Raw genomic sequence first — 22,345 nt, 5'->3', positions numbered from 1 at the left:
TTGAGTCAGGATATGGTCTTCTTTTTAGGTCTGAAATCAATAACAAAGCTCCCAGTGATGTTGGTCAGAGGGGGATTTAGTGCCTGTATTTGAGCTGTGGCAGATGTGATGGCATCACATGCAGCGTTTCCTCAGCTTGCGGAGTGGTTTTGGTGGCAGTGGTCAAGCATTTCCTGCAGATAACCTTGGGTCTTCCTTGGCCCTGAAGCTTGGGCAGTGTGGTGTCAGTGCTCTGAGTATTTTAAAGCTCTATGATGTATCTGCATATGTTGAAATTTGTTCTCTTGCCCACCTGTTCCTCTCCTGGTTTTCCCAGGGCTGAACTGTGCACAGGTAGAGATGAAGATGATGGAGGTGGTGGTGGGTGCAAGGAGTCTTGCTGCTACCAGGCATGGCGATGGGGCTGGGGATGCAGGGATGGAAACAGCTGAGGCTCTGTGCTTGTGGAAGCTGTTCTCATGTCTGTGGGCGCTGAATGATAGACGTGGCCCCTCACTGAGCAGGGATTGTGTGGAAACTGGCTCCTGTCCCCCCTGCCCTGCATTGCTCAGCTGCCCTCGGTCCCTTTGTGGGGCTGGGATCTACTGTGCGGCTGCTGGGGGGTGGCATCCCTCCTCCTGAGATGGCAGCACCAGAGCTGATGGCTAAACACAGAATCAGGTATTTTCTGCGGCATTTGAAGTCTTGGGCAATGTATACTTTAAAAATACATGTGTCTGTTTGCTCCTGAGCTCTAACCATCAAAGTCGTCCAGCAGGACTGAGGATGCAGGAACTGCAGGGACCAGTAGTTTGTGCAGTAAATCTCCTGCGTGACTCTCCAGCAGTAATTACTGTGTGAAAGTAATAACCGAGCTGTGCTGAGTGCTAGGCCAACTCCCCCGGCTCGCAGCTCCTCGCATGTTTCTCTCTGGGAGGTTCCTGTTTGGTAAATTAGATATTGTTCGGTATTTCAGAAAAGGTTACACTTAACCAACGCTGCTTTTGCTTTATTATCTTGGCAGAGCTGTGTAACCTCTGCTGGGGTACGATTGGATTTCACATTCAGCTCTGCTGCAGCGGCCCCACTCCCTGCCTCCTGCCATTGTGATTACGTTAGCAGCAGACTCTGCTTTCCTTTATTTATTGAGACATTAAAGATGCATGCATTTATTTTTACCATGTTCATAATTGCCATAAAAACAGGCCATAGTATCCCAGAGCGGCTCTTTGGGAAGAACAACCGCTGGGCTGGGGCAAGGAGAAACCACAGCAGAGAGGAGGCAGGACAGGGCTCTGGGGTAGGTGGGTGTCCCCATTTCTGTCCTGAGACGATGCTGCTGTTGTCTTAGAGGAAGGGGGACAGAGCAAATTCTATTTATTCTACTGCCCAGGATGCAAGGAACGAGGTGGTTTCTTGCAAGGAGGCAAGGGCCACAGGTGATGCTGGTGGGAGCCCAGGTGGGATCTGTGCAGATCTTGGAGCCTTTGGGTAGATTGACAGGTGGATTGGGGTGCCTGACTTGTACAAAAATACCTGCATCCTCATGGGTCCATGAAGTGCAGAAAGAATCCAGACCATGCAGATCCCACCAGGCTATGCACATCCCACCATGTCCCACCACATGGCGTTCCCTGTGACTCACCATGTATCTCCTACCACATCCTACCATGTATCTCTGACTACATCCTGTCATGCATCTCCCATCACCACATTGCACTATGCATTTCCCACCACATCCTCCCATGCATCTCCAGCTACCACATCCTACCATGCAGCTACCACTGCATTCAATCCCATGGCAATCCAGTGCATCCCACCGCACAGCTCTCACCATGTACCACTGTACATCTCCCACCATGTCCCCCTGGATGGCTCCCACCATGGCCTTCTGGTTGCTTTTTTTGGTGACTTACCTGCTGCCAGCTCCAGAACACCACAGCTGTGTAATTTGAGATTAAAAGATGGTGTTTTGAGTGCAGAGCAAGTTACTGGGGTTTGCTTGCAAATGACAAGTCCTTTGACTTTTCTCTCCTGCTTTCGCTCCCCTCCAACTTTTAAGCGTCACCCATTATTTGCTTTTTTGTTAATAACAGAACCCACTGTCTCTGCAAATGAAATGATGTAAAACAAAGAAAAGTGCCTGCATTAAATTCTCTGTCAGGGGATTACCTTGCTGGCATTTACATATCTGTGCAATAAATATTTTAACATGTTAATTATACACTAATAAGAAAAATACCTTTTGAACTTTCAGTCAAATTGACACACACAGAACTGAGTCCATCAGGGAATTATAGCAATTAGTTTTGTAACAGAGCATAGTTACAGTGTTTCTTCTCTGTAAATTGTTCAGTGGTCACCAGCCAGCCTTTTTTTTATGAAAATAGATGGGAAGACTAGCAAGAACTGGAGTTTTCCCTGCCTGGCTCTGTCCCACTCGTGGGGGCCTGACCTGTGGTGGAATGCTCCTTCCCTATTGTGGGGTTTCATCCTGGCCCCGCAAACCTGACTGTTCCCAGTCCTGGGGAAATCAAACTTGTAACTATCTCCGTTTTCTTTTCCTCCTTCCAGACTGAAAACTACTCCTTTGATTCCAACTACGTGAACAGCAGAGCTCATTTAATAAAAAGGTACGTAGGCTTGCTTGAAGGTGCTTGGGTTTGCCCAACCAAATCCCAAGTGCTTAATGTCCTTCTGTACTGTGTTATATACTGCTTGCTTATTTTAATATGCAAAAATTTTCAAGAGTAATCATTTGATTTTAAAAACAGTACTTACTTCCCATTAAGCCCCACTGCTCTTGGTTTGCAATAAAGGAAAATCTTTTTTCCTTCTCTTTGATTCCTTCACACCGGGAAGGTGCAGTGAGTGAGGTGGAGTGCTGTTACCCTGACAACTTTAAAATTCGGAGAGTTAATTCCATTTGAATGCACAGAAATAAAGGGGTAGATTTGGGTGGTGAGATATCCCTGTCATGTGAGGTGGGGAAAATGAAAAAAAAAGTGTTGTTCAGAGGCAGAGATGATTGGGTTGGATGCACGTTCACAGTTTTAGTTTGAATACTGAGGCAAACAGCACTTTGCTAGGCTGGTTTCTTCCATGGGTAAAAAGGAAACAATCAGTTCAATTGCAACCTGCCAATTGGCCTTGGGGGAATTTAACCCTTTGGATGAACTACTGGTATCCTCAAAGCTTAGCAGTGGTGAGGAAACGTCTTTGGGAGGTTAATGCCGGGGTTATTTGAATGAAACTCAGTGGACTGTGTTAAACTAGAGGTGAGCATCCCCCTGCGGGGCAGGGGGTGAGGTTTGCCGCTGCCTCCCGGCGACTGCCGAGGGCAGGGAAAGGCACTGACACAGCACGATCAATACTCATCAGGAGCTGCCACCGTGCAGGGCTGGAGCGCCGGCTCCCTGTGCAGGATGCGGATGCAGGCAGTGTCCGGCAGCGCTTTGCCCACCTCCCCTCTTCTCCTCAGGGATCGGCCGAGGTGTGCGGGGAGTAAGCCGTGCCCATGCTCATGCCTGTGCCTGTGCCCGGTGCGGTGGTTCTTGGTGGCTCTGCAGATGCCATCGTTGAACCAAGGGTTTTGCAGAGAGCAGCAGCCGGCCCTGAAGTGGTGAGATCTGATCTGAACAGTAAAAATATCCAATTATCTGCCTGGCTGAGATCCCATTTGTTTACATCTTAAAAATCTAAGGAGTAAGGGAGCTGCAAGCGCACTGTTTAAGCAGTGTGGGTTCAGTTAGAGAAGGGCAGGTATATTTGCCTGTGTGGCTCGTGATGTTTAACGATGCTAATGCGACTGTGAGAGTTGGCTTGCCTGCACCACACTGCTCCTCGCCAGTCTTCAGGCATGCTGAAAAACCCCCAAATCTATTAATCTTTCTTCGTTCACACCTAAGATAAAGGCAAACAGCATTCCCGCCTGCCGCAGCGGGGCTTACTCCGAGGCTGTATTGTTTGGGAAATGCTGCTGCCGCCAATTCCCCCAGACCTGCCCATCCTTTAGAGAAGTGTCAGCCACAGAAACCTGTCGTGTGGCTGCTGCATTACGACCTGGTTCACTGCGGGGAAGATAAATGCGTTGTAACACGGGTTGCCTGTGCATTATGAACAGCAGCTCCGTGTAGGACAGCGGTTCCCCTTGCTTTCTACCTTTGTCTTGTATCTTAAGTACAACGGGTGCCAGGAATGCTGTGCAGACATCTGAGAACAAAAAATATTTTCTGTATCACACTGTGGCATCATTTTCATCCTTTGCCTTTATGAAGGTGTTGTAGCTCTTCTATCTTTGGTGAGTGAATCTCCTCAAATCCAGCACTTAATTAATCTATTTGTACTTTTCCTGTGTTGTCTGCCTGCCTCTCTTGCTCATCTACACACACACAAATGAATTGTAGATTTGTAGTGCTTTCTTAACTTAAAAATCTTTGATGTAGCCTGGAATCAAAGTCAGTGGCTTCAACAGGGACATCTTTATTTAAAAGGTAATATTTGAAGGTTTACCAATTTATATGTATTTCAGAGCTCCCCCCTCGTGCGCTTTTGCAGAGCATCAGATGGTAGGTGGTCTGCTTGGTTTCCGTGGAGACACAAAAGGGCTTTTCAAAGTAATGAAAATCTCCAGCTCTTTGGGGCTTTGAAGCACAGACCGCGTCTTCCACTGATGTTTCACACCAAATCAGCCAGTGAGAAAGTTTGGAGCAGTGGGTGCAGGTGGATCCTCCCAATGAGTGCAGATTTCCTATGCCAAGGCTAGGTATGGAAGGGCCGTAGGATGGGTGTCCCCAGGGACACCCTGGTGGCTGTGCCACCTGGGGCAGGCCCATCTCAAGATGTCGCTGCTGCTCCCTGCAGCCCAGTGTCCTGAGGCATTGCCCCTGTCAGGGCATTGGGGAGCAGCAGAAGGGACCCGAATGCAGCAGGAAATGCAACTCTTCATAGAGTCATAGAATGGTTTGGGTTTGAAGGGACCTCAAAGTTCATCTAATTTCACTCTCCTGCCATGGGCAGGGACACCTTCCACTGCATCAGGTTGCTCGAAGCCCTGTCCAACCAGTCCTTGAACACATTCAGGTTTGGGGCATCCACAGCTTCTCTGGGCAACCTGTGCCAGGGCCTCACCACCCACACAGGGACGAATTTCTTCCTAATATCTAAATCTCTAAATTTTCTTTCATTTTAAAACCATTCCCCCTTGTGTTACTGTCTGCCTGTCACTTTCCCTCTTTTTTATAAGCCACTGTTAGGTGCCTTCTCCAGGATGACCAATCCCAGCTCTCTCAGCCTGTCTTCTTTCACAAAGCCATCCTTCTTTCATCCCTCTAGCTTGGGAAATGGGTTCTATGGTGTGGTGGAGCTGCTTAGCCCTTGGGGGAAATCTCAGAGCAGCTCAGCCCTTGGATCCCCCCAGCAAATGGCTGTGCTTGCAGGCTCTGTCAAGGATGTTTGACTGTGTATCAGATTTCTTTAAAGCTGTGTGAACTTGGACCCAGAAGTACTGGCCTGTTTTTAAAAATAAGAACGGCATAATCATCATGAACAGAAATTCCTGTTTCTAGGAAGACTTTTTTTAAGCTTTAAGTGATTAAGGTTTGGCCTATAACCTACAAAAATGGGGTTTAGATCCTATGTAACTTCCACATGAATTAGAATGACACGGGGGAGCCAAGTTATAGAAACAGCTCATTTATGTGTGTTTTTTAAATTTTATTTCAAATCCTCCTTCACTCTCAGCTTCCGTAAGACCCACAGCAGCCTGACTGTACGCACAGGCTCACACCATAACCTCGGGCAGAAGGGGTGATGCAGGCTGGATGCTGTTTTTTGGGGTGCAGAGGTGCTGATCAGGGGGTACTCTGCTCACACTCCCTGCTCCAGCTGTCTGTGCCTGGGGAGCAGTCCTGGTGCTGCTGCTGGGTGCTGTGGAAGGCAGGGATCTTCCCTTCCTGGCTTGTGGCAGTGTGGGATGTCAGGGCCACCTTGTCCCACCCAGTAAGTGACAGCTGTGTTTCCCCAGCAGCTCCACGTTCAAGGACTTGGAGGGGAACAGTCTGAAGGACAGTGGCCATGAGGAGAGCGACCAGACGGACAGCGAGCATGATGTGCAGCGGGGCCTCTACTGTGACACGGCTGTCAACGATGTGCTGAACACCAGTGTCCCTTCCATGGGGTCCCAAGGCCCTGAGCAAGGTGAGCCACTGCCGTGTGCCCTGGGGAGCTGCCCAGCACCCTCCACATGACCCATCCGGCAGCTCTGGTGCTGCCTCAGTGCGCGTGCAGTGAGGCTGCTTAGTGCTTGCTGGGGATAATGCTGTACATCGTCAGAGTGCTGGGTAGATACAAATTAATCTTCACGCCACGCCTGTCAGGTAAGTGAGTAGTTAGGATTATCCTCTATTTCACAGGCAGAAAACTCAAGGCCCTGAGCATCCGCCTGACAGCGAGTGAGTGGTGGAGTTGGGATTAAGGCAGGAATTACGGGTGCTCTGCCCAGGGCTGCTCCCTGCCCACAGTTCCCTCTGGAGCACTGAAGGTGTGCTCTTTTTCACACGCTCCGCTCGCAGCTCCGGGGCTTGTACGCAGGCGCTGTCTGGGCAACTTTTCCAAAAGGTCAGCAGCGCATGTAGGCAATTAGTCAGGTGTCCCACGAGGGATTAGCTCAGGCCAGTGGATGAGGTTTTGCATCTTTTCCCTTGCATAGGCGGCAGGTTTCAGCTTTTATCATCCCTGTGTGCAGGGAGGAAGCCCTGCTCTGAAATCAGACTGGTATTAGCTTGAGGAAAGAAGTCAGAGGAGTTCAGCTGAGCCCAAGTGTCGTTTGTACTTGGGCATGAATGTCGCTTTTAATGTCTGAGGGATGCAAACATCCTATGCAAACATCCTGTCTTTTTCAATTAAGAAGCCTGAATGCGGTTTGGTGCTCTGGCGCAGGGGAGCCTCGGGGCACTTGGCTATATCTTGAGATAAGCTGTAGCTGAGGCTCAACTGGAAGCCCCACTGCTAAAAGACTTAAGGATATGAAAACAAAATGCTGTGATTATGAACTGGTCTTCAGCTGTTTAATTCAATTCATGGTAAACATCATTAAAAGCCTTTGTTTTGCTGTCATAAAAGAGTCAAACGGGGGAGAGAGAGTTCTTGCCATCTGCGCCACCGAATGTGGTTTTTTTTCTGGAGTGAAGCTGATCGCTGTATTAATTCTCCATAGAGTCTGTTAAATGGCCATAGTTAACCCTGTAAAACTCCGTGAGGAGGGGAATGCAGAGGTCACCTACCCATTCCATGCTGCCAGCCACACTAATTGGAGAGGGATGGCATCTGCAGCGATAATGTATTTCCAGACAACCCTACTGTGGCCAAAGATGAAAAAAATTAAACATTTATACAACTGTACAGTGGCAGTTTAATTCTCTGCAGACCGACGCCGTGTCAGAGAATGCAGGCTGATAGCTATCATTTATTATTCTTCTACTACAAAGAAATGCTTTTTCATTTCGATCAGGAGAGCGTTTCCTAAGATGCGTCTGCAGTAAGGGATGACTGTGGGAGCAAAAATGTTCATAATTGATTCCCATCCTGGTGAATGGTCTGAGCAACATCTGTTAATTTTTTGTCACATTTCTTCAGCTAAAAAAACAATCTCAGTGGACTGCAGATAGGGTTTTACAGGGATTACATTTCTGATAAGTCTGCGTGCTGGCTCTGATAACAATGCAAATAAGTTAAAGACGATGAGTTGAAGGCAGAGCTCGTTGGAGGAGTCAGATGGAAATAAATATGGTTCACTCCACTATAGCATGAACTCGTCATTGCATGTAAAATACACCCCAAAAATCAGGTGTATTTCCAGAAGGCAACTTCCAAAGGCAAACTCTGTCTGTCTCCCAGTCCTGCAATGGCTGAGGAAGTTGGTGTTCCTGAGACTGGTTTATTTTTGGGAGGAAAGCAACATGCCAGTGCTGCATTGCCATCCAGCTGCACCTGCAGGCAGGTGTGACGAGGCCAGCTCTCCTGTCCCTCGGGCCCACACTGCCTTGTGCAGAGGAGCACGGGGACTCCCCTGCGAAGCTATCAGGGTGTTGGTGGAGCAATGGGTGGAACAGCACAGGTGGGGAAGTTAGTAGTTAATGTCATAGAAGCTGAAAAAAAAAGAGATAAAAAGAGTATTTTCTGAGCTGATTTGTCAGGCAGGGACTGCAGAAAATAATCAGGAAAATCAAGACATTGAGATGATGGTGATGACAGCGGTTTCTAGATGATTAAAGCGATGATTTTGGCATGGTAATTTTTACCCAATTTTGGGACAGAGTGGCAGGGTGGAGAGGAAATACAAGAAGTTCAGTAACAAGGATGTACAGGACCAGTGGCTGACTATGGTCCCGAACACAGAGTCCATGTCTCAAGGGCAACTTAGGAGCTCGTGTTCCCATGCTTTGCTTTCACTTGCAGTCCCTGTCCAAACCGCATCTCATGCAATCCCAGAGAAATGGGGTGGAAGAGTTATTGTTGTTGGAATTTGCTTGTCAATGGGAGTGATCTGCTGGCTGGGAGCTGGCGAGGTGCCTCTGTGGTCAGTCTCTGCTGGACTGGACTTCAGCCTGTGACACCACACGTCCTGTGTGAATGGCCAACTCTCACTTCATCCCAGTAATTAGTGAGTCTTTATCTGCTTGCTGGTTAAGCTTGGATCTGCCAAGGCGGGCAGTGGTTGGCAGAAGTCCTTGTAGCTGGGGAGTAGAGGATGATCCCTGTGGTGTGTTAGTGTGGCTCAGAGTGGTTAGTGTGGACCTGTTTGGCCAGCCTTTGCCTACTGAGATGCTGGATTTCCTGCAGAAAGAGGTACTTGGATGGGCCCAAGCTTCATTGTCTTCTTAAACCAGTGCATGAACTGGCACTGGTGGTGGGTACATGGGCATGGAAGCTCCAGGGAACTGCTGCTCTTTCACTGCCCTAGTGCCACTCTTGGGTGGGAGTGACACCAGCTGCCAGTCCGCTGGCAGTAGCCCTTTCTCCTCCCTTGGGAGTGACCTAGATTTCCAGAAAAATGGCAAACCATAGAGTGGAAAGTGTTGAGCTTTAGTGGGTAGCAGCAGGTCATCAGAAATACTGCCTGGAGCTCAGCCACTTTGCTTATTTTTGGAGCAGGACTTCTGCCCAGTCCCTCTTTACCTCAGGATCTTAATTATTGATTATAAATTCATCAGATGAAAAGATGGCTTTAATTGCTCTAATATGTACCCAATTTGGAGTTCATTATCGCCCAGAATTGTTTTCCTTCCCTTGCTAATTGATACCAAATGGGATGCAGAGGAAGGCGGGCACTGATGCCGCTCCACCTTCCATGATTGCTTTGCTGCCGTTTAATTGTTTGTTTATTTGAGGAGGTGTTAAACACTGCTAGAAGTTTGTATGCACTCTCTCCCTAACAGCGTCCTCAGCTGAACTTCCAAACGGATTTGTTTGAGGAAGGGATGTTTTCAGTCGGCTCTTGGATCTCAGCAACGTTTTGGGTTGGCTGTACAAGTCTGTTGGAGGATGGGGATAAATCCTGGAGTCCCCTCTCATGTCTTGTCTATTTTACCACAAGATAGGGGAATTTCCTCATTTGCCCTGGTGTAAGCTTGACTCAAAGTCCAGCACTGGAGGGAACTCTGATTTCCAGCAAGATGCTGAAGCAAGGAGACCCACCACCACTTTGCCTCTGTGCATTTGTGGGAGCTCTGCCATTGTGTTTGAAGCTCTTGACACCTGTTCCTTCCTGCAACATGGGGGAATCTCAGCATGAAGTGTTTTCCAACACTGCAGAGTGGTGGTGCTTTTCCCAGGAAATGGCAGTGTGGACCAGATGTTTCACAGGGTAATTGAAAATTCCATTTTATCAGAAAGCATTTGCTGTCAAAAAGTTTTATCTTTACTTCAACAAAGAGGTTGATTAGATCCCTCTGGACCTGAATTAGCATCTTTGAGGCTAGATACTCTATTTTGTGATTCAGGTAGTTATTCCTCCCTTGGTTTTGCTCATACTGGGACTTTTTTCTTTAAATCCCTTTGCCCTCTTCCAAACATAAGTGTTTGTGCAGGTTTAGCTTGTTTTCTTTGTGTGGATGTATACAAGCACCTAGATCTGCTTAAATGTATTCTATTACCTTCTTCACCTTGCCTTGAGCGAGAGCCATTCTTGTACTCTATAAGTCTTAGGAACTCTTGCCAGCACAGAAAGGAAATATTTGAAATATATGTTTTTTAACATTAGAAGCAACAGATTTCAAACTTGTCTTAATTCCCAGTGCCAACTAGTATTTTAACCATCAACTGTAGGAAGAAAATCATTGGTCCAATGAAGCAGTGATTCGCTGTTTAAGATAAAAATAGAAGTAGAAAATACGAAAATAATAAGCACACACTAATCATAAAAAGGCAGTGTTAGAAATAGTCCCCACAGCCATAAAATAGTGGAAAAGCTTTAAAATCAAAATGAGAGGGTTTTTAAGCAATGTCAGTAATGGATCTCTACAGAGAATTGCTTCTAAAAGCATCACTTCCACTTTTCTGGTGCCAGATCAGCAGTAAAGGTTTGCGTGAAATGTCATCTGGAAAGCCCTGATCCTGCATACATTTCCACATCTGTGTAAACTTTGCTCACAGAGGTGGTTTAATTGTGTCTAAGTCACATAAACTCCAGCAAGATGAAGGGTTCTTTGAATAGAAATGTGTTATATTTAAATGGTTAAGTCTTCTTTATATTATCACACAGTATAGAAATAAGCTTCAGATGTAAAGGAGAATCAGGCACATGATGTTCACTGAAACTTTTCTTGCTGGTTGTATCTCAAATTATTCAGATATATCATCATTTAGGGGATCAGGTTTTATCTAGAATATTCCAATTGGTTCTTATGCTCATCTCCATACTATCTGGGTCCATTTCAGTTGTGAATTGAGAACATGACTAATGTTATTAACTGGAGGCAAACACAGGTATTAGAAACTGTTGATTTTTTAAGCTGATTTCCAGCAGTCGTTCCACCTGCAACTGCCTTTTACTCTGCAGAAAAGCCTTTCTGTAAAGCTGTACGTACATGAAGACCTAAATGACATATTCTAGGGCTTTGGAGGCTGCATTTCTCTGGAAGTTCTACAAATTAATAAAAATACCTACTTTCTTGTGTTCGTATATGCAGCAAAAGACATAAAGTATAACATTCATACATGAGTGACAGCACATCCCTTAAGATGGATAAATGCTGTAAGCTTTCTTTGCAGGGCAATGTCAATTATTACAGCTCTTCTGATTTCTGTATTAGTGCACAGCTCTCTGGTAAAGCAGCCTCAGTGAGCTCAGTGGTGCTCCTGCAGTGGCCAGCCTGAAGGGAACAATCAGCTTCTCACAATACTTTGAAACCCCAGAGAAGGATTTTTATGATGAGTGGGTAAGCTGGACTTTGTGAAGAGGAGTTGGTTGTCTTATGATTCCCAAACTTTTAAATGGTTACTTGTTGAGCATCTAAGTCAGCTCATGGATGGCTGTGTGCTGGTTACTGATGCTTTTGTACATGTTCTCTCCATCTTCCCCAAGCTCTTGATGACATTGCCCAGCTGGAATTCTGGGAGGATGTATCTTTTGTTAGACCAGTGAATGTAACTGGGAAAAAATTCTGTCAAGTGCTCAGACTAGTCAGTCTCTTTTTAAGATGTCCCTCATCATTGCCAGGTATGTGATGCTTTGCTCCTTCTGCAGAGGGTGCTGTGGACAGGCAGAATTGGACAGTGGGACAGGCTGTGCCACTAATGGGCTCAACTCCTTTCCCTGTCACGTTGTGTCCCAGCAGAGCAGGGCAGTGGTCTCTTGAAGAGGTTTAATCTGTGCATGGACATTCTGGCTGGCACAGACAGATCTCTTGTGTTGCTCTTAGTTTTGTAGCTCTGTAACTTTGAGCAGAGCTTGAAGAAGTCCTTGCTGGAAAGTGATGGTGGGGCATGGGTAACACTGAAGTAATCTCTGTAGCAATAAGTGAAGCAAATCCCTTTTCGCAGCAGTAGAACTAAATAAGAAACAGATATGCAACCTCCTTTGTTTGCATAAGCAGCATTATCCTATATCCCACGTTCCTGGCACTCTTCCTTCAGTTTTCAGGTTCCTTCAAAGATAGTTCTTGCAGTGTCTTCATCACTGAAGTTACTCCATCCAGGGTCACAGGAGATACAACCTTTAGATCAAGTCCTTTCCCTCTAAGCACAGAGAGCACTCACCAGATGTGAGCATTTTGGCAACTTAAACTGAGGAAAATTAAAACTTGAATCTGTGCCCTGTTGTGTATGTTTGTAATGGATGAGCGATCAGCCTAGAAAGTTGGAGAGTTTCTAGTGTTTTATTGTACTTTTTAATGAGATTTTGTCAAATTCAGTCATTGCTTACCCATATTTTTGCTGGGTGACTGGAGAGCAATTTATAGAAGATCTGAAGAAGTGGTATTTCTGATTAGAGAATTTCAGCTTCTATTTCTGCTTGGTTTTGTTAACTGTTCCTAAGCTCCAGGCCAAGCAGAAGCTTTTCAGAGATCTTTTTTACGGGGTTCAGCTGAAGGATGGGGTGGTTCTAACCCTGGCTCTTCCAAAGCATGCTTTTCCAAAACCACTACCAAATACTTGGATTTTTAGATATTTTAAGATAAATAAACACTTCAGTCAAGCTTACAGCTTCTTTGTGCCTTACAAACAAGTCAAAAAATAGCTCACATGGACTTTTTTCCCCTTTACCAGTAACCTCTGAGGAAACCTTTAACACTTTCCATCTCACAGCAGTTAAGCCTAGCAAAGTGGTCAAGGTAATGGCCATCAGATTTAACAGTAGGGAAGGTATATGAATAAAACCAAACCTTCTGCTAACGCAGCAAGCCAGCACTTCCCGATTTCCTCCTGTAATCAATCTACATCGTTAATGACTCTGAAAACAGACTGAACTGCTGGGGCTGGCACTGGGAAACTTGCATTACAAACTAACCATCTCTTATTAACCTTTTGGTGTTTCCTTCACAACACTAATTAGAGCCAAATAAAACTACTGTTTGTGAAACTCTTAAGTTAAAATATAATTTTCAGAGAAAATATGGTAAACTCCAAAGCTCCTGTTTGCTTGGCCTTTCTTTTTAATTATGATGGAGGATGGCTGTTACTTGTTTAACAGAGGCTTACATGATTAATGCTGCAATGTTACTGTAATTAAAACAGCAAAAAAAGATGTGATTGGGGCCTGTATAATTTACAGACATCTCGGCATTCTGGTGGCAGAGCAACTCTTAAGTATTGCAAAGAGGAATCATAAAAATTTATTCTAATTAAAATTGCCAGATTGACTAAACAACAGGTGACTTATGTAACTTGAGCGACTTGTGCTCGGGGTGAGAAATCATCTGAAATCAGTGAATTATACAAAGCTGCCTATTATTCTGCTAAATGAGAAAGTGTGTGCTTACCATGGCAACCTGCATCAATTTTGCAGCCGCTGGAAAATACAGGGCCCTTTATTAAAGGAATAATCACCACAAACAGCGTCCTGACCCTTGGCTCTGCGGGTGCAGGGCACGTGGCACAGTGAGTTCAGAGCAGCCTTCTGGGCACAGGTGGTTGCCATCAGGTTAAATCCCTCCTGCAGTTTCGAAACATGTGCCTGGCAGTGCTGGGGTGATTCGGGTACAGTGCTGGACCAGCATCTCCAGAGAGGCTGGTACAAGTTGGGTGCCTGTTATTTTTCCCCAAAAAAGTGGTGCAATTAAATTTGTATATACAATAAAGATAAATCATTTGGACCTCTCTTAATTAGGGTGCATGCTGTGGAGAGCTGTAGGGCAGCGACTGCATCTCCCCTGGGTTCAGAGGAAAGAGCCCACCCGTCTGTGAAATATGGTGATATGGGCAAGTGTCTAAACTGCTCTAGTTCCTGCAGATAACTGCTGAAGAGAGACACACCACTGGGTTTGTATGTAGGTTGTTTTACTAAATGATCTATGTAATAATATATAAGTCAAAACTCTGTAATAATTGGCACCAAACAGCAAAGAGAACTTGCAGCTTTTATCTGTCTTAAGGGAAGTGCTGCCACTCAAAACTTGTGAGTGCTAGATTTTATTTGTCATACAGCATATATGAATGTAAGACTAGATATTTTTAAATGGGTCACAGAATTATTAAGAAGTTTGGCAGCCTTTCCTCACATTACATGCAGGTATGCAGGGGAGCGGGTAGGCTGGGGAGCAGGAGCATGGGCTGTGCCAGGCTCTGGCTGGGTGTGTGTTGTCTTTGCACAGTGATTTCCCTTTCCATCCTGCATTTAGTCCCTGTGTCTGTTTGGAAAATAAGTCCTCTAGAGCAAACATTATAGATATATATTAGTCACAATGTGTATAATAACCGTAAGCATAATGTGGCCCTATTTTTGCTGAGTATCTGTAATAGTAATGATCAGCTTCCCCACTCTCAGCATTAGCTCTCCTAGTGTTTTTATTTTTCAGCAGAAACCCTTTTTTGTTCCATTTTCCTTATTGTATTTTCACCCTTTTTCAAGTGTGAAGAACGACTTGCTTTGTAACCAGCTTCATTAGCTACCAGCATGTTGTGTTTCATTACCAACATCCACAGCTGGCAGCGGGTGATGGCACATGGCAGTGGGTGACTGGCAGTCACTGCTGTGTCACCTCACCTTTGGGCAATGACAGTCGCACCTGGGGCAGGGAAGTGGAGTCAGCTCAAGATGGGTTGGGCTCAAAGTCTGGGTGTCATAAGAAAGGGGGACATCTGGATATATGGGATGATTAGCTGTAGTGAAAGCATAGCTTTATTCTGAAGAAATCCTGGGTTAGCGTCACTCCCTGCAGGAAAAGGAGTAAATTGAACAACAAGAAAAAAAAAGAAAAAAAAAATGAAAAAAACCCTCTGAATTGAAGCAATAGGAAATGAAAATTGCTGAGATGTACTGTCATGTGGGTAGTGGTGCTACCAACCTTGTGCTGCAGTAATTACCTCTATGCATGCAATTTGTGCTCAGCTACGACTGATTTCCCACATCATCCGGTGCCCAGGCTATATTCAATCAGTCCCAGCTGGAGAAAACTATCTTGGATCATTTGGTGAGATTTCACCACAGATGCTACCTTGCATCTTAGGGAAGTGCTGGAGAGCTCTATGCCGCAGAGCCGCCCTGGCACATGGCTGGAATTATGGGGACAGTCACAGGAGAGTCCCTGTGGCAAGGGGGTGCCATGTCTTGTGAGGTGCTGAGGACCTGCAACTGGTGGGGGTGGAAGGCGAGGAGCTTCTGGCAGTTCCTAGGGGGAAGACTTGGTGCTGGGTGTGTGCTGGAGAGAGCAGGTTTTGTGGTTGTTCCTGTACTGTTTTATGTGAAAAATCTAAGTGTGAAGAGTGTTGGAAATTTTTGTGAGAAGCCAAGGGAGGTGGTTGTCCTCATCTTTTGCAAACCAAAATAGGTCGAGCACTTGATTTCCTCTGACTGCTTTGGAAGTGTCGGCTTCATTAAAGAGATGAGGCAGGAGTAGCTGGTGCTGCCTCGTCTGCTTGGGCGTGTTCCCCTGTCAGCTGGTGGAATAGGTGAGCAGCTCCTGAGCCAGATGAGGAGCCTCTGGATTTGCCCTTTGACAGGAGCAACTTTCTCAGCTCAACTGACTACCTGTGCTCCTGGATTTGGTACAGCTCAGGGAGAAGTTATGTAGGGGCATCTCCTGTTGGGGAAGAGGCATTTGACTAGAAACCTGAAGTCAAAACTGTGCATAATAGTAATTCAGGAAAAGTTAAAGCGCCAGTGTTTTTGGGAGCAGGAGGTACATTACTGGTGTGTATAAATACCTTTGGGGATGATCTGGTAGACCTAGGTGTGTCCCTGAGTGGGTACTATGTATATATTGGACTTTGATGTGTTTTTCACTTTCTGCGTTTGTCAGTCCATCACCATCACAGAATGGTTTGGGTTGGAAAGGAGCTTGATCATCTGGTTCAAAACCCTCAACAACAGGCAGGGACACTTTTCACTAGACCAGTTTGCTCCAAGCCCCATCCAGCCTGCCTTTAACAACTTCAGGAATGAGGCATCCTCATCTCTGGGCAGCCTGTGCCAGTGCCTCACCACCTTCACAGAAAAGAATTACTTCCTAATAACTAATCTAAACCTGCCAGTCTAAAGCTATTCCCCCTTGCCCTATCACTCCACGTTCTTGTTGAAAGTCCCTTCCAGCTCTCCTGTAGCCCCTTTATTTGTTACTTGAGCCACTGACACTGCTGCTCACCAGCATGTTTCAGTGAGAGCCATGTTTTCTTGGTGCCCTGCTCTGCTTGGCCTTGCTGTGTCTCCTACGTCAGGCTGCCAAGGAGCCATCCCTAGAGTGCAGAACTGCTGTCTGCCTCGCAGCTCTTGCCTGGTGACTTCCATGTCCTGCATCTGTTCTGACAGGCGGTGCTTTTGCAGCCACTCTCTGATTAGTTTTGGTCCCTCAGATGCATTGATTTACAGACCTTTCCTCTGCAGTACAGCTTTTCTCGATGACAGTCCATGAAGCACAAGATAACTCAGCAGCCTAAATTATTCAGGCAAATTGAATGTGTTTGGCTTGTTCCAAACTTTCGTTTCCTTTCTGTGCTGTCAGGAGCACAGGTACTCTGATGCTTGTATCCTACTCATGCCAAGGAGACACAAACAGCTCAAGTGTAACCCATGTTTTACCTCGTTTGTCACTTATTTACACCTTCGGTTGTGCTTTTTCTGGGCACTTCTGTGCCTCATAAACATGTTTATCTTGCACCTAGAATTGCTCCCCTCTGGTATGCTGCTGGTCTCTGGGAAGTCTTTTCATCTTGTGGTGGAAACGCCCCTGTAAAATTCTAAGAAAATTTCTGTATCTGTTCCACCCTTTAGCCACATGTCCTTTTGTGGAAGTATATTCACTCATGCAAATATTTTGACCCATTAGTCATCACTGTAGGATCCTGAAACCTCACATTAATGAAGACAAGTAATTAAAATGACCAATTCTACCTGCAATTCCCTCATTGTCTGACTTCTACTTTTCTGGTTTTCCTCCATTGCTACTGGATATATACCTTCAATTAATTCACTGTAAAAATCCACACAAGCCCTTCACTGGGCAGACGTGCCTTGCAGGGACCACTGAGCTATGGCAGGCAGGTGCAGAGGAGATGCTTTGTCAGTGCAAATGTGTCCCCTGGCTTTCTGGAGACTGTTCTGCATCAGGAGCTTCTGGGTATAGCTGAAGGCATCAGCTTTCACCCTCCAAACACGTCTGGAGATTTAGGACCTCACTCAAAAGCCCTTTGAATCCAGCGGGACTCTTTCTGCTGAGACCATTGGGCTTGAAATAGGACCCCAGAGAGATTGCATCCTCAGGGGACATGCTCTGAACTTTGCTTGAGACATCGGTCATCTAAGCCTGTGTTCAGAAGTGAACTTAGGGAGGAGATCTCTGCTGCTGAGCCTCTCCCTAATTCAGAGAACAAGGCAGAGCTGCTGCTGGGGGATGGAGGTTTGCCTTGGAAAATTCCAGCTGCAAACGAGACGCATGATTTTAGGAATTAGAATAATTACCCCCTGGAACAGGTTCCCAAGGGATGTGATGTATTCTGTATCACTTAGAGTCTTTAAATCACATTTGCATGTTTTTCCAAAAAGCGTGCCTAGTCACTCAAAGTGAAGGGCTCTGCTTGAGAAGCACAGCGTGACAGAACTGAGCACCCCGTGGTTTGCAAGAGAGCAGAGCAGGGAGTCACTGTGGTCCCATGTGGGTTAAACTCTGCAGATCCCTGGAGGAGTGGGGTTTTGGCACATCTTCAAGAAGAGCTCACGACTGTCCCTTTGGCTGGCGCTGTCTGCTGTGCAGGAATGTGCAGAACTGAGCAAGTAACCATGCTGGAGATGATTCAGAAGTGAACTCCCCCAGCCAAAATCTGCCTTCCCTTTCCAAACACATGCAGGCCCTTCCTCTGAATCAGATATCCCCAGGCACTGAGCAATCCTGGCTGTATCAGTGTTTCCAGGACCTTCCCTCCCACCGCTCTCTGAGTGATGAGAGTGTTTTTGAAGATCTCATTTCCTGGCCTTTTCCTTTCATCTCTCCAAACAGCAAGTAAACGAGCAGCCCTTTAGTTTTTAGTTACTGCGCTGCACCCAGTGAGCTATCAGAGGCTGTTGATGATGACTTTTCTATTTACCATGCTCCTGCCTGCAGGATTTGGGGAGATAATTCATTTGGTCCTGGTGCTTTGTCAACTTTCAGCAGTTGTAATTGCCTAATGATCAGTGCTGATGCTGTTGTTAAGCCTGTTAAAACTTTGTCCTGCTGAACAGCCAGGCTTTGCCTGTCTCATCATGTTTTGCCTGCTGTGATGAGTGGGGCCACCTTTGATGCTCCCTCCCCAGCCCCAGCTGTGGGTCCTTCTTACCAGCCACCTCAGCCACTGATGAAGGGAAGGATGGATGCAGCAGGGTGCTACCTGTGCTAGGGAACCACACTTGAAGTTACAAATAGCTGAAGAATAACCCCACAGAGGGCCAGATGCTTTCTGGGATGAATCACTTCTTGCCTGCTCTGATGCCTTTGGCAGCTCTGAGGAGCCTGGAGCTGGGTGGTGAAGGTGGTCCATTGTCTGCACCCTGGTGGGGTGGGCAAGAGAAGCTCTCTGGAGGGGACTGTCACTGGCGAGGCATTTCTATTTAGCAACCTGCATGCCATTTCTGCTTTTCCTTCTCTTGGGTGCCTTTTCCACCCTCATTATAATTTTTTAGGTCTTTAATTGGCCACATTTCATGCTATCACCTTCTTTGCTATGCATCTGAGGTGCCCAACTGGCTGGTGCCATCTCTCGAAGCCCCCGTCGCTCATCCTCGCCTCTTCCAAGGCTGTTTCTTAATGGCACACACTGAACATTAGTGCATTACCATCCCTTTTCCAAGAACAGTCTCCATCCACTCTTCTCTCGTCCCCCAGTGCCTCATCCAATTTAATTAATTATACTTAGTATATTACGCATCCTGTCAAAGTTTTTCCTTTCCGAGGTTTAATGGTTTTTTAATTCTAATGCATGCTGCATGTGTAAGTGTTTTAGAAATGAGGCGATCGTGCAGTGGCAAAGAGGCAGCATTACATCCATGTGCTGCAGACAGCCAGGGTGGATCCCTGTAGAGGGGCTCCAGCAGAATTATTGCAGGACTGTGCTGCCTGCCTTCCCCTTGCATCCCTCTTCTTGTGTTTGGGGGGAAGATCAGGCTGACTCCCCCTGCAGAGGGATATGTTTGGGTTAAACCCACCTGCTTATGGTGCATCTCGTGCTCCTGCTACAGAAGTGGGTGCCCAGCCAGCAGCTCAACCCCAGCACTGGCCACATCTTCTCAGCTGCTGTAGCCCTGTGGTGAACTCCAGTGTAATGAACTTGACTCTTCTCCTCGCTCTAAGTCTGTCTGAAAGCACCAATTACATCAGTCATTTCAGCCTTGCTTTATCCCTTTGAAGAATGGCTGCATTAAGGATGTGGTGGGGACTAGACTAATCAGGTAACGCCGGCTGGGGCTGGTACCTATCGCTCTTTATTTCCCAGTCACAGTTAAAAGGTTTGGTCAGGAAAGTGATTGAGGAGGAATGACTTTGTGGGGTCTTATACCGACTAGCTTTGGGTATTTCCAGATAAAACCTGCTCAGACTAAGAGGGTTGTGGGTTGGTGGTTGTTTTTTTCTTGCCTGTCAGTGTTGCAAAGTGCTTAGGTTTTGAAAATCCAGCTGGGCTCTGTCTGTCTGTCACACCATCACTGGGAGTAACGATACTGTGGTACAATTTAGCTGACAGCCCTGTGAACCGAGGCCAGGGGCCAACACAATACAGTCTGACCTCGGGGCAATGCTGCAGGAATGTGCCTTGGGAAACCAGAAATCATTGAAGGCTGTGCCAGCAGAGGCTGGGGCAGAGCCTGCCATGCTCCAGCACTTCTGGAGCAGCCCATCTTGGGAGGCAGGAGCCTCTTACACCTGTGTTGGAGCCACAGCAAGGGATGTGTGGTAGGACCCCTGAGTGGTGTGCACACCCCCATGTAGGACTCAGCATCACCACCCAGGTGCTCATGAGCTGGCATCAGCTAGGCCAGGAGGACTGGTGCTGTGAAGCTGACTGGTTTCCTTGTAGTTCTTGTGCAGGTCATGAATATATGTTTATTTTCCATTCCTGTTGATCAGCCATCTCCTCACAGCTCTGCAGTTAACAGCCCCAGACATACCCAAAAGCTTATTCTCCATCTCACCTCCATGGTTGTGGGGCCAACAGAACACGATGTGATGGGACAGGATGGGACCCCAACTGGATTGCTGAAATTGAGGTTGTCCATGACTCACAGGTAGTGTCATTTCCCCAAGCTTACAATGAGGTTTTAGATTTGATTATGGATGTTATAGTAATTTTACATGCATGTTTATCCACACTCTGAATTAATGAAGGTAAACTTAATTGCTGTAATGAAGTTTCATCTAATTAAATGGGCCAGATTCCCAGATTTTGGCAATTCTGTGATCTCTTCTGTTGTCTGTGGGGCCAGTCAAACCTGCATCTGGCACTCCTCTGGCATTGCCATTATCCTTCACTGGTGTGGAGCTGGAGCCTCCTTTGAGCCATCTCTGTAGATCCATGGCTGTGCAAAGAGAACAGGAGTGTCCTTGTGAGTCATGACGCCAGGTCAGGCACTGTTGGGTGCTGGACAATGTAGACTAGGTTTTGCAGACCTGTCTCTGTGGCCATCCCAGATGCCTGTGGGATTTTGTGATGCATTTGCCACCCTAGGCCAGCATCTCATCATGGTACATACTTATGCTTCAGATGAAAAGTTCCACTAGCATGGAAAAAAAACATGTTCTTCTGAAGAAGACTTTAAGCAGAGCACCAGGGAGGGGATAATGCTGGGCTACAGGGTGGAGGCATGAGAGGTCAATGTCGTGATGAGAGATGGCCAGCAACCAACATTTTGGGTTATTTTTAAAGAGGTGAAAAATTCCCTTGCTATCTCTTCATGATGGGGAACGCCCCATCGTGCTGGGAAGCCTTCCAGCTCCCTCCGCTCTTCAGAGCTGCACACTTTTAGAAAGTACAAAGAGCTCCTCATAATGTTTTGCCTTGTGGGTACATCTATGATTAATTCTGTGCAAGCATTACTGGTGCAATAACAATACTGGAGGTCCTAAAACTGAAAAAGGAAACACATTTGGCTCGTACTTCATACACAATCACTTACACTTAAGCTATTGATAGTTGATTGGGATCTGTAGACTGCTGGGCTGGTGCCACTGGGTTTCTGAGCGCGTTCAATGGCTGGAACAGACAGCGAGGCTGTAGGTTTTGGCAAGCTGTAGGTCTCATTAGTCAGGCTGACTGTATCTGACATGAGAGATTCCCATCCACCAAGATGAAGCTCACTTCCCTAGGCTTTGGCTGACATCCCAACAATATTTACATGAAGGACAACAGAGGATCAGTGTTAGATTAAGGCTCTGAGTTTCCAGTAGGCAGACAGTTAAATATTCTATTGAAATACTCTTTTGATTATTTAGATAATAATGAAGTTTATGCATGTCCTTGAGAAATCTGGGGAAAGGCAGTTGTTTTATGCTAAGCATGCAAAGATGTGTTTAATCTTGATAATAGGAGTAAATTATGTATCAGCATTTATAACCTCGTCTCCTTTATTTCTCACTTGTTGTGTGGAAGCACCAGAAATGTCGCAGGGAAGAGAGAGCTGAGCTGGGCTGGGCTGTTTGCAGGAGGAGGTGTCAGGCAGCATCCCAGCTCCTGCCAGCATCCTGGCCCTCTCATACCTGCAAGAAAAGGATGAGAATGGGTTGTTCTGCTTTATCCTGGCCAGGAGAGGTGCTGATTGCAGCAAGATGTTCACCATGAACCTCCCAAGGAGTGTACATCCATACAGCTGCAGTGAGGCCAGGAGCTGGCCCAGTACAAGCATCTGGAAATTGCTTCTTATCTCCCCCAACTGTAATTTCTGGTTTGCTGGATTTTTATCAGGATTGTTGAGTAGCTATTTTCTGAGCAATGCCTAATTTTGAATAGGACAGAGTAATAATTCGATTTATTGCTGCTGTTGGAATGTGTCTGCCTGGCTGGTCCCGCATTACCCTGACAGAATATGTGAATTTGTTTCATCTTTGACAATAGCAGAGAACAGTAACCTTTGGATTAATTTGTTTTAGTGACTGAAGTCCCATTAAATGGAAGGCAGCTGGTGTCAAAGGCATAAACAGAGACAAAGTTTTGCTCCCAATTGTGGGAAATGTGTTTAAACAGACTAGAA

The 22,345-nt window shown here is 46.3% G+C and overlaps 1 protein-coding gene across 3 annotated transcripts in view; it reads left to right on the top strand.

Moving 5' to 3' along the window:
- PCDH19 (protocadherin 19) overlaps positions 1 to 22,345 on the top strand; it is a 59,321-nt gene that overhangs the window by 24,860 nt on the left and 12,116 nt on the right. For 2 of the 3 annotated variants that reach the window (XM_071569462.1, XM_071569465.1), the window contains exons 3-4: positions 2,554 to 2,612; positions 6,005 to 6,177. In XM_071569462.1, coding sequence (XP_071425563.1) covers positions 2,554 to 2,612; positions 6,005 to 6,177 — 232 coding nt within the window. The remainder of the gene's footprint in view (positions 1 to 2,553; positions 2,613 to 6,004; positions 6,178 to 22,345) is intronic. The other variant, XM_071569463.1, reaches the window with a different exon arrangement.

This window comes from Pithys albifrons, chromosome 14 (assembly GCF_047495875.1).
Source record: "Pithys albifrons albifrons isolate INPA30051 chromosome 14, PitAlb_v1, whole genome shotgun sequence".
Classification (NCBI taxonomy): domain Eukaryota; kingdom Metazoa; phylum Chordata; class Aves; order Passeriformes; family Thamnophilidae; genus Pithys; species Pithys albifrons.
This window is presented reverse-complemented; position numbering and strand designations above follow the sequence as displayed.